This window comes from Kryptolebias marmoratus, linkage group LG18 (assembly GCF_001649575.2).
Source record: "Kryptolebias marmoratus isolate JLee-2015 linkage group LG18, ASM164957v2, whole genome shotgun sequence".
NCBI classification, from domain to species: Eukaryota; Metazoa; Chordata; class Actinopteri; order Cyprinodontiformes; family Rivulidae; genus Kryptolebias; species Kryptolebias marmoratus.
In genome coordinates, this window is record NC_051447.1 from 14,183,485 (window position 1) to 14,196,525 (window position 13,041).

Genomic DNA, 13,041 nt, shown 5'->3' on the forward strand with positions numbered 1-13,041 from the left:
TCAAACTCATTTTACTTAGCAGGAGAATTTTGGATCACAAACATGTGTGCTCTGGCTTAAAAAGTTAAGGAAGTCATGTGATACGGAAATATAAATTGTGCGCTACACAAAAACTTATGTCTTTGCTATAATATAAATGTAACTTTTGTAAGTTTGAAACAAGCAATGTAAAAGCTTGCTGTATCTCATCTAAGCAGTTCATATAAATTCAAATGGCAACGTTACATCAAAATAAAGAAGTTCTGTATATAAAAATAAATGAACCTGAGATGTTTAAAGAGCCGCGAGGAGCATAAAAAAGAAACAAACAAAACAAAACAAAACAAAAAGAGGAGGAGAAAAAACATATGAGATCACAACTATGTGAAACTGAAGCCTGGAGAGAGCTGAAAGAGAAAAGTGAAGAAGAGGTGGTTTGCTGGACAGAAGAAGAGACATAAAACAGACGAGACCTGGCTCATAAAACGCCAGCTTCTCTCCATTTAACAACGCAGGCACCAGTGAATATTTATCTTGCTGTATCTAATGTTAGTGAAGAACGGCCACGTGGAACCAAGTAACGATTCCCATTTTCACATCCATTCATGAATGGAATTAATGAAGGCCACAGTTTACACCCAGAAAGCAGGTCTGATTAGAACAGACTCAGGTGATCAGTCAAGGTCTTAATAAAGCTGTTTGTTGGGCTGAAGTACCAGAGTAAAAAACAAAAGAACAAAAAAAAACCCTGAAGAGACGATGGACTGAAAATGTGCTCAGTGACTGAGAAAAGACTGACAGACAGAAGAGGCTAAGAAAAGATGTGTGAAAAGGGTGAGAGTTAAGACGTCAAAGCACACAAGAAAAACAGATTTGAGGAGACGAGAGATGCAAGGAATCAGGACCAAGAGGGACGAGCAGTTCTCACTGAGAACAGGACGACAAAAAGCTCGTTATCATGCGAGGAGTTCAAAATTTTAAAAGCCAAAATTATGCGACAGTTCTGGCAAAAAGATTCCTGATGAACATGCAAATGAAGGTTGCACAGTACGTAGTTATTATTTGAATAACTGAGAATGTTTTACATATTCTTCCATTTTTGAGAAGGAGATAACACTTTATTTGGGGACATCCCTGCAGAGTTAAAAATGAAAGGTCGAAGATTGCATTACTGAAATGAGGCGTTCTAGTTAACTTTACTGTAGCTGTCTTACTCACAGCCTCAGTTTGACTCATGGAATATTTATAACCTGACTATATGTGCAGTTTCATTGCACACAGATGATGCACAAATTACATGACCAGTGCAAGAAAATAAGAAAAGCCAACTGCTGCTACCATTACAAACAAACCTTAACCAGTAAGCTGAAAAAAATCACTGCAAAATGAGCCAATCAGTAAGTAGTCACAACATGTAAAACATACCTGTAGATAGCAGTTTACACAGTTCTGAACTTTTATTGTCTAACTACTAATGGAAAGCCTGACGAGATAAGCTCTCTAGTTAAATTGAGACAATTCAAAAACTAGAGAAACTGTATTTTCTGCAAAAATGTAGCATGACTATTGAGAGTTGAATGACTTCGCTGAAGAAGCTATAACTGAGTTGGTAAAACTAAAATAAGCAGAATGCTAGCTAAGAGGTAAAAGTAGAAAATAGCTATTTAAAACCTAAAAAAACCCAAAAGACTAGCTAAAAGCTAAAAGTATCAAGAAGCTAGCTAAAAGAATAATAAGGCTGCCTAGAAGCATTGAAGGGTAACTAAAAGCTTAAAGTTGACAAAAGGATAACTAAAAAACTAAAAGTAGTGAAACACGAGCTAAAAGCTCAAAGTAGGAAAAGGTAAGATGAAAGTAGCAACATAAAAAGGTGATTTAAAAAAAGAAAAAGTAACAGAATTGTAGCTTAAAGTAGCAAAAGTGGAGCTAAAGCTAAAAGTGGCATAAGATGAGCTGAAAGCTAAAAATAAAAGGCTACCTAAACGCTAAAAGTAGCAAAACACCAGCCAAAAGCTTGAAGTAGCAAAAGGCTTGCTAAAAATAGTATAACGGTAACTAAAAGCATCATAAGAAGGCAAAAACAGAACAAGTATCTTGAAGTTGATTTTAAAGAAAACAAAGTATTTTTAATGGAATCAGAGATTTATAAATGTTTTTCAATAGGAAAAATATTTGTAAATAAAGTAAAATATTGTGAAAAGTTGCAAAAACCAAAAGTCCATCAGCGCCCATCTCCTTAATGAGCTGAACGTTTTGATCTATTTTTGGCTACAAAATCATAAAAGAAGCAAAAGTAGTTAAAAACGTATGAAAAAAAATATAAACATATAAAAAAAAAAACAAGACAATCATGTAAAAGTTGAATCAGCATTCACACAAACACAGAATCTTACATCGTCTTCTTTCCACCAAGCTTTTCTTTCTGCGTTAGCATCACCTGGAGCATTGAGTGCATGCTCAAGCACTAACATCCTTCAAAATAAATAGCTCAGGTTTTGTGTGGAAAGCTGCAGACAGCACAATCTCATCATTCACTACAGTAAAATTACTCTGAAGGAAGTATTTGCCCCCTAATGCACACATATTTTTGAAAAAAATAAAATAAAATTAGACTCACAAATGAGCTATTGATCTATATGATGAAAACATGTGCACAGGGAGGCTGGAGAGTCCAACTGTAGAGAGAAGTGATTATATATTCAATAGGCTTTACAACCTTTTTATTACCTGCTGATGAAAGGCGAAGGAGAACAATTGTGTTGTTTGAGTGTGTGTCTGTGTGTCTGTAAGTAAAATATCTCATGACTATTGGACAAATTTCAATAAAACTGGCAAAAAGTAACTAGTGGATGTAAATCTACAACTGATTACCATTTGTATGGTATGGCAGTAGCTGAGTATGATTTCTAACATATATTCTTAGGACTAACACGTGCACATGTTTAAAGTTTTGCCATTAACTGTTTAGAGTCAGCTAAAGCTGTCTGTTTGCAGAATAGCCCATGAACCACTGGATGAATTTTAATAAAACTTTCATGATGTAATTATTATATTCACAACTAATTACCATTAGGAGGCAACCTAATACAAGATGACTGCCACTGCCAACTGATCTTAGAAAACTCAAAAATGGCTAGTATAATTCAGACAATTTTACAGATATTGTGCTAAAATTGAGTGTACCTGTAGCTGAGAGTTATTCACAACACATACTCCAAGTGGTACTCTTTATGCATGATCTTTGCTTTAACCTTTAGCATTAATGCTCAGTATAAACCCTGTTTGTCTGTTAGCAAAACATCTCTTGAACCACTGGAAAGATTTAAATAAAACTCACAGAACAGAAAAGAACCACTGGATGTACGTCTACAACTCTAGCTGTTGGAGTTACTCCCATTCAAGATGACCACCACAGCTAATCGACATTAGCCGACACAAAAATGACTACAACTCGGGCACATTTACAGATATGGAGCTAGAATTTGAGGCGGTAGAAGCTGAAAGACATCTCATTTTCAACATTTGACCAAAATTCTGGCTGAAACTCCATCATTTCTCAACATGAGATGACTTTAGCTTAAAACTGGCATGAAAAGCACCGAGTGATACGCGTTCCTTCAAGGAATGCTAGTCCTTTATTTCACGTAGCTTCAGAGCTTTTAACGATAATGAACATTTTGAGTTCATCAAACCCCAGAATAGGATAAGTGTTGTGGCCAGCCCTCACTTTTGAGTCTGATTGATCTGTGCTCACCCGTAACCACTCTGAGTCACTTAAACACTACATGATGGATGACTTACACAGTGACAAGCTCCTCTTCTCTTCAATCAATGTTTTTTTTCTCTCTCCAGTGCCTTTTTCACTTGTAGCCTTTCATGCCCACCCCATGCACTGACGTTTGTCTCTTTGCATTCATTCGTCTCCGTGTCAGTGTCTCCTCTGCCTGCCTGCCTGCCTCTTTGTTTTCCACCATCTGACATTTACAAATCACAGACGTTATGCTTTTTCCTTTGGGTCCTGACTGTTGTAAAACACTGTAGATGTGACAGCTTCCATGCAGCCTTCAAATTTGCATTTTATTTGCATAATTTCAGCTCAGTGGGTAGTTAACAAGATGGCTTAAAAAGACACACAATAGATGCGCTTTTCAACAGTGTGACCATAAAAATGAATAATGACCTTATTTATATACCGCGCCCCAAGATTAGGTTGTAAAAAAAAACATAATAAACATAGATAAAGAACAAAAAGACAGATTAGTAAAGCAGAAAGGTCAGCAGACTATAACTGCATAGTATATAGGGGGTGTGAAATGTTAATTGGCAAAACATGTGAATGAAGGAGCTGAACTGAAGCTTTCATAGGGCCTCAATGTGGTATAAATACTAATTAAACATGAACAGATCTGCTAAGACTGCCTCTCTTATGTCCCTCTGGAGGCAACAATGTCAACATTTGGTTTAGATTACAAGCAGCAAACTCACAACCACATTAGTATCTAAAGAAGGTTAATTTAGAATTCACAATGAGCAAATAAAGCAGCTCATATAAAATAATCAAAGGGGAGATTCCTCAAAGAGATCAGAAAGATGACGCTGAGTTCAACACATTTATAATTTTACTAACCTACAACTTTTGAAGCCCTCACTTCTACTCTGTCACGAGGATAGAGCAGTACAGACTACATGAGGTCTCATCTGACAAGAAGAAAAAAATCACCCAAACAATACATATTCAGTGATCTAATACACTAAAACAAGAAATATTATTACTCAGGAAATGGTTTTGTGTCAGGAGTTGATAGAAATATACTTTTACATTGTAAAAAAAATGTACCATCCATTTTAAAGTTTTATACAATTATATTTTAATGTAAATTTTAATGCAGTCTGGAGGAGAAAAAGAAAGCATTACGGCACCTAATGAGAGCGTCATTATCTACTGTACACATCACTGTAATCAGCTGAGCATCCTTTTGATCTCAACATCTTGTCAGCATGGAAAAAAAATGTGGAACATGAAAAGTGTTTTCCAAAAGTCCTTGCTTCTCGCATTGTAATTATGTTGGGGGGCGTGTGTTGTTCTGCGGTGATTAACGCTGTGAAACTCAACTTGTTTTACAAGGTTTTGGTCAGATGGCGCCTCTCTGGCAGTTTGCATCTTCTTTCTTTTACTTGTGTCATTTGGATGACTGTCCCTTGACCTTTCTTTTTAGCATGAAATTACCAATTACAGCTAAACATGTTAGAAAAATGAATATTTATTTCCAGAAAAAAGGTCTTTATTTTTTGAGCAATGCGTGACCCCCCGCCCCCCCCAACCATCTGAGGCCAAAGATAATTGGTTTAAAAATCCACAATGTAATGTTTGCTCAGCTGTTAAATGGTTATGTGATCGGAGTTGTTTGAAATGACAAATCTGCCATGTTTCAAGCTGCTGCTCCTTAAGGATTTATTTCTGACCAAACTGATGAGTTAACTAGTCCGAGTGCATGTGGTCAAGACCAAAATGCTGCTTTTAAACAGCTGCTGTCTCAAAAGGTTTACAGCAATTCTTTTAAGCCCTATATTATACTGTAAACTTTTACAACACTGTAAATTTTTCATTACATAATTATTTCTGCAGAGGTTTGAGTTATGATCGTGCCAGAAGTGCCCAAAGATGCACTAGAGTGCTAAAGCTAGCTGCTGCTGCCTCTTTTTGCTCTTTCAGGTAACGAAGGAACTCTACCGTTCCAAGGACTGAGTATAAAAGAGTTTTTTAGAGAGGCTGAATCCCTCAGAAGTAAAGCTGGGAAGTGTTTCTTTCTTTATATTTTAAACTGGCTTATAATATTTTTGCTTTTATTTTACCTTGTGTTCTAAGTCACTGTATTTTGGTGAAGCACCTTGTTGTTTTTATCTTGAAAGGTCCAATATAAAACACATTTACTTACTTACAGGTTCACCAGTCTGCAAAAAACTGTCTAAGAAAAGTGGAACAATTTCAGAACGATCCTTAAGTGATAACTGGGAAGACTTTGAATGCTAGCCCATCTAAACGGTATTATCCAAAGATAACCATGTAATGCTTAATCGAGAATGTAAAGGTTGAGAAAATGGAGTTCACATGAACCACTATGAAATTTATGAGACTACAGATGCTTTAGGATGCCAGTGAGCCACTTTGACTTGGCTCCACTCAGACTAGCTGTTGGCTTAGCATTTCAGAATTTTTATTTCTCCAACCCGAGGCTATTCAAAAAGCTATCTACAACAGGAAAAATAAAAATTGTTTATAACTATTCCACAGAACCCCACTTCGATCGATTTTGAACTTTCCCTTTAAGACGCTCCCACACTCACTGTAAAGTCACAATTCAATGAGGGTTTTCCCCACGGTAATACGTTCCAGATAGGTTGCGCAAGAATTTAAGAGAGGGACAAACAGTGTGACTCACCACCATAGGGACACTGTAGTTTGTCAGCATATAAATCTCTCTCCATTAATGAGTGTTTTGTGTGTCTATATATGTTTGATACCTAGCAACCTTTTGTAACAGAGGTGTACAGTAACAAGTCGTTATATGACAGCTGAACCAAATTTAGTTGTCATCGATGCTGCAGAGATCTGAGGATCTACTGATGCATGTGCACCTGTATGAAATGTCGGTACGCCAGCCTTTCATAAACAAGCAGTAAATTCAGAATCAGACAACAACCTCTGTTTATTTTGCAGCAATTAAAATTCCTCAGAGTAATGAAAGCCTCCGAGTGTATTGAACTTCAATAATATAACAGATGGCCCGATCTATCTTTGTCAAAATTTCCCATCAAAGGGAGAAGGGGGGAGCGGGGGGTCCATCTGCAATGAGCAGATAAACTGGTCGCAGATGAATACAAATAGACAATATATATGATAAATCGACGGTAACGCAGTTGCATGGAGATTGAATTCGCATCGAGATTGAATTCACATAGAGAGTGAATGGAGTTGGCAAGCTGCCTGCAAAAGGAGAGAAATCCATGATTCATTTTTTTTCTGCACCCGAGGGAGCTGGAAGGCTGTACAAAGGAAAACTGTGATTTAAAAAAAATCATTTGCTATTTAAACACAGAAACAAATGGGAAAGATTGAAGGAGATGATGGCTGCATGAATGATCAGATAATAAATGATGAAAAACTAATACACTAACAGTTCATTCTCAAATGATTTGAGGAATATTCAATTGAGACTTTAATCATCCTAATTCACTGGGATCTCTGGACTAAAGGACAATTGATGAGACAAACACGTACAACCCCAATTCTGAAAAAACTAAGATGTGTAAAATGAAAACAAAAATAGAATGCAATGATTTGCAAATCTTATAAACAAATATCTTATTTAACAATGAAACACAGTAAATAAATCAAATGTTTAAACTAAGAAATTGTAATAGTTTTAAGAAAAAAACAAAGAATAAAGAAAAATAAAGAATTTTACAGTGGCATCACATCTCAAAGTTGGGGCAAAGGCAACAAAAAGCTGTAGAAGTAAACGGTACGAGTAATAAATGGTTGGATGAGCATTTTCCAACTAACTAGATTAATTACCAGCCAGGTCAGTAAGAGAACTGGGCATCAAAAACCAGTTTTGAGAGGCTATATCTCTTAGAAGTACAGATGGGCAGAAGCTCATCAGACAAGAGTGGAACATTTTCCTCCAAAAACTCCAGCAACTGTTCTCAGTTCCTTTAAAAAAAGAAGACGATGTTTCACAGTTGTAAACACGGCCCTGCCTTGTCTTTTTTAAGCTCTGTTGCTGACATCAATTCAAAACCTTACTTTAAAAAAAAATAGTACAATGTTTCAGTTCCATTGTGAATACAATGTGGGGTCATGAGATTTTGGCGAATCACTGCCGTCTGTTTTTATTTACATTTTACACAGTGTCCCAACTTTTTTGGAATTGATGTTGTAAAAAATAAAATGTCACCAACATGGTCATTTATAGCGGATAAACAGCAGAAGGAGTAAACAGATGGGGGGGGATGTTTTTCAAACGAGCAGCACATGGGGATGTCTGTTCCAGTGCTGCTTCCATCCAAAAAGAGCACAAGACTCACATAGAAGTAATATGGACCAGCAGCAACTTTCAACCAGTCCCTCTGATCCACAGCAGCAACACACCCAGTCCCCCGATGCAGGCATTGGCAGGAAAGCTCGTAATGAATGTGCGTGAGCTGTGTTTGTGTGACTGCTGAAAATCCCTGCATATGAGTCTGACACTCTTGGCAAATTGCAAAGCTGTGTGAAAATGTTTGATTTATTCATGTGGGTCTCTGCCTGTCTACGAGACACTGGTGGAATAGGTTGTTTGGGTTTATCTCTTGCTTTAGAATTTATTTCCTGCTACTCGTCTGCATGTGTTTTGGGTTTGGTTAACAAGAACAGTTTCTGTCTCTGGTCAAGCATACATGATAACGCTTGAATTGGGTCGACCCTAAAAGTTCATCAGTTCTTATGTACATCCATTGCTTACTTTCTGAAAGTTTCATTAAAATCCATCCAGCTGTTCATGAGATATTCTGGTAACACTACAGACAAATGCACGCACACAGGCAGGGGCAAAAACATTATCGCCTTTTGCCTCTGGCAGCAAGTGATAATTAGAAAATAAACATATTCCACAATCAGAAATGCAGAGAAAGCCTTCCTGCACGGTATGTTTACTGGAGCTGTTTAAAAGTGTCATTATAGGATAAAGCTGTGAATGTTTCAAAACAGAGATCTCCTCATTAGCGCTGCCCTGTCCATCTGTATTCTAACTATTGTCTTCTAGAAAACTGCGCCCAACTTTTCTTTTTTGACTTAGAGCCGAATTGTGACGTGTAAAACCATTTCTCTTGGGGGAAGGACACAATGACAGCAACACACACACCTAGCTTGATGATAGCTGGAAACACAGCTGAGGAGAAGTCTCTGACATTCAGATACAAATACATAAACAAAAACCCATCATTTGCAAAAAGTTCTGTGAGGGGGAGAAAAAAAATGTAGGTGCCATGCAATCAGAGCAACTTTTATCACACCAAGAAACACTAATTGACAGGTTTGATGGCTCACTGATAGTGTTATGAATAAATGGAGCTGAGACACGTTTTGACACACTCACGGTTATGTTATTAATGAAATGCAGACAACAGTATTCTGTGGGCATAATCTTCACCAATTAGTGGCTGTATATGCAGAGCTATTCTAGAAAAAAAGTAGAAAGCAATAACACTAACTAGCTTTTTACACACCTCATTCAATACACTACCTGATGGAGGCCATGACACTAAAGCAAAAAACATAGATAACACAGAAATTAGGAACTTACTTTACGAGAAACAGCAAAAGTTTATTGTAAGGTTTGATCCTCTAAAAGCCTGTTCTGTTGGTGGAGTGTATGCCATCTGTAGTTGTGATTTTTTCTACCTGTATTTGGAGCATGGTGATCTCTTCCTCCAGTTTTCTCTTCAGGAGCACCTCCTTCTTCTTCTGCTCTATTTGTCTCTTCTCCTCATTAATCTCTAATTGTAATTCTCTCATGTTCTTTTCCAGGGTCTCCAGTGCTACGTTGCCCTTAGTGATGGCTGCCTCCAGGTCGTTCATCTGCTCATGGTAGTTGAACAAAACTTCATCCTGTTCCAAGAGTTGGATTCCACTGATAAGAGATGACGAGATCAAAAGGCATTATTGTGGGCTAGATACTCTGATGCATTCATGAAAACTTCAGGCTGTGAACCTACAGAAAGTTGCGTCGCTCTATGGCAGTTTCATGACTTCTGTTTATTTCCAGAAGTGTCTCCTCTTGAAGTTTAACCTCTCGTTGGAGTTTTACTAGTTCTAGTTTGTTGTCTTCGCTCTCTTCACTGATCTGATGTTGCTTCCAAACAACCTACAAGACATTCAGATAAAAATAAATAAATACATAAAAGCAGGATGTAGAATCTGATGTATTTACTACAAGTGCCAGTGCATAAGCATTGAAGCACCCATGTTACCATCCTCTTAAAAAAATTAGATACAATTGGGAATAGTGCGCTTTTGTTTACAGTACATTGAAAGAAATGACAAATTACAAAAAAAATAAATAATGGAGATCGATGAAATTTAGGGAAAACACAAGAGAAAACTCAGCCCACTTTGGAGCTCAGACACACTTTACAGGAGAAACAGTTCTAAGTTTCAGCAGGTCACGGAAAGTTGGATTTAAGGTTCATGAACTAGCAATTTGATATCATGTATGGTTTTTACATAATCACAGTTTAAGCTTCTTAATTTTTTAGACTTTTCCACAAAATGTTCAACTGACAGTTTCTAACTTTCGAGTTTTCTAAAATGTTTTTAAATCTTTTGCAAATAAATTCTTCTTACTTTCTACTTTTTTTCAGATACATAAAGAAATGACAGTATACATCAAAATCCCAGAAGGCATTTTGTTGTCTTTCCCCAAGTGTAGCTCTAACTGCTTATGGTTTTCTCCTAAATCCTCCAAAATGAAGAGAGAGCACATCCAAACTTTCATTTTCACAAAACAGTTCTGTGAAATGGCTGCAAAGAGCAGTCCATCTTTAAGCTGCCTCTGAGCATTCGTAAATGACTAATCGAGCCGGCCGTGGGGCAAAAGATGTGAGCTTTCAGGAAAGAAATGAGCTTCGCAGAACCCAAAAAAGCGTAGAGCAGAACTTACTTGTTGGTGTGGAGAACTACATATAAATGTGTGACAAACGTCACCCTCAGGCCATTTTCAAAACATTACAAATTTACTAAATTTGGCAATTCAAGGTTGCTGTGTGTCATCGTTGAGCTCCTCCTTGGTGTTGATTCTGTTTATTGTGGGTCAGGCTTTTAAATTCCATCGCCGGGTGGTCGCACAGATCCTAAGTCATCACTACATCTCGTCACTGAGATACACAAAGTCAGCTTACCTTTCTTCATGTCAACCATTATGACTTTGTTTTTACCTTGCTTGGCAGCAAAAAGGCTCAACAGCGACGGGTTGACTTCGACCCCAACATTATGGTTTGGTCCATTCAGAAACTGCACTGAGGTGGCCAGAAGGCCAGAAGTCCCGGCTTGAAGTGTTTCATGAAAGTTCCAATATTCTTTTCAAAACTAGAACTGAAGCTTGTTTTCAACTTGTTTCTGCAACATAAATAGTGTGCCCATCACATTTAAAAAACTTGTAAGATCTGACTTGTAGTTTTCACTCAGCAACTGTTTGCCTGAGGCTTTCTTTTCAGTCTGCCTCATTAACGTGAAAGTTGGGGAGTAATAGACAGGTGTTTGGTACTAATGGCGGCCATAATGACCATATTGGCAGCAGCTTTAACATTTCTTTTAATCTTGGTTTTAGTTACACTTGTCATAAAGTTCATTCAACAAAATCTAGGCATTTTGTCAGCTTAGATTATTACAAAACTATGTTGAAATTTTGGGCAGTAGCTGCATTGGAACATTCAAAATTTATTCAAAAATTTTCTAGTTATTATTATTGCTCCTTCTTTATATATGTGACATATAATGTGTACACCGAACCTGCATGGACATCCATCTCTGCTCTTATTGGCCCAGCTGCATTATAAATCTCTTTGTAATATACGTCTGCTTGTTTTGATTTTGAATATTTAGCAGAAAATGCTTGACAAAGATCACTGCGGGATATAATCATTACTTGCATACATTAGCTTGCAGTTCTAAACAAACAAAAACAACATATTACACCTAATTGCCAAAGCAATTTGGAAGATCATGCAGCATGTAATGCCTCCACATAGCTGTAGAAAATTACTTTTGAAAACCAGCGGGAGGGGCGACGACACACAAGCTTACAAACTCTTGTAGGGTGAGTTATGTGTGGTTTTACTGCTCAAGTGTCTCATTTAAGACACAAAGATAAATGTTGAAGTGTGTTTGCTTCACTTTCTCAAGACAAAACAATGAAAACAAGGCTAAAGAGCCCTGCTAAAAAGTTTGAGCTCACGAACAAAATCAGCGGTAGTTTCAACTCAGCGTTTACTGTTGTTTAGTATCGATTTTGCTTGAAGTGCTTGTCAAAGTATTGTTTGTTTAATCCGTTTAAGTGTTAGACTGATGACACTGACTTATTGCAATGAAGTTTTTCCCATCGTGTGTATTTATGTGTGAGAACCTTGGAGATGTCATTACGGAGTTTTTCCCTCATTTTGGAGCTATTAGAAACCTTCATTTGAGCCTTCGTGAGCAATCTGGAATGGACAGGAAAAACAGAAAAAATGAAAAATAAAGGAACTGATGCGGCTGCACACGTATCTGAGTATCGTGACTTTGATAAAAGCTCAAACTCATGAACACACCTGTCTTTGCTGACAGCAATGGTGCGGTGGATTTCCATCTCGTTTTCCAGCACTTTAATCTGCTCTGTCAATTCTGTGATCGTCTGTGAGGCAATCTCCTTCAGTCTCACATACTTATTTTTCTCCTCCATGAGCACATCACACAGTTTTGAATACTGTAATATTCTGGAGGAAAGAAAAAAAAAGCAATGGACACACACTTGTTTATCTGTTTTGCAAGGATATATTGCAGAAAATCCTTATTGTTAAGAGTTTTTGTGCTTGTAAAAAAAAGATTTGACAATAAGGACCCCATTGTCACAAAGTAGTATTAAAATCATAGTTTCATACTTATTCCAAATGTTCAGTAGATTAAAGTATTAGATAAAGTACGGCTTCATGCAGGTTGACACTTCAATCCGTTTTGATTTAAAACTCATGTTCGATGCGAAGTGTGAACAATGATTGGTAAATATTAAAAACGCTAGAAGATAAACAATTTTTAATTATCAACCTGGCATGTTTTTGCTTTTGGGAAATTGATTCCATGTCAAGTGCAACAACATCGAGATGCAGTCTGTTGCCGTGACCTTAATGAATGTATCTGAAGAGTCTGTTGAGCCGTGGGGTGCTGTAGGCATTAGTCTGTGTCTGCACGCTCGAGTATGACCAATTAGCAAGACAGTTTTCTCTACAGCGTCGCATTTATTATGACACACACTTTGAATACAGGAAAAA

At 37.2% G+C, this 13,041-nt stretch overlaps 1 protein-coding gene across 1 annotated transcript in view; it reads right to left on the minus strand.

The window, feature by feature from the left end:
- ccdc146 (coiled-coil domain containing 146) overlaps positions 1–13,041 on the minus strand; it is a 50,729-nt gene that overhangs the window by 8,336 nt on the left and 29,352 nt on the right. The window contains exons 14-17 of the mRNA XM_025005675.2: positions 12,325–12,489; positions 12,141–12,216; positions 9,736–9,884; positions 9,422–9,650 (exon numbers count right to left, since the gene is read on the minus strand). Coding sequence (XP_024861443.1) covers positions 9,422–9,650; positions 9,736–9,884; positions 12,141–12,216; positions 12,325–12,489 — 619 coding nt within the window. The remainder of the gene's footprint in view (positions 1–9,421; positions 9,651–9,735; positions 9,885–12,140; positions 12,217–12,324; positions 12,490–13,041) is intronic.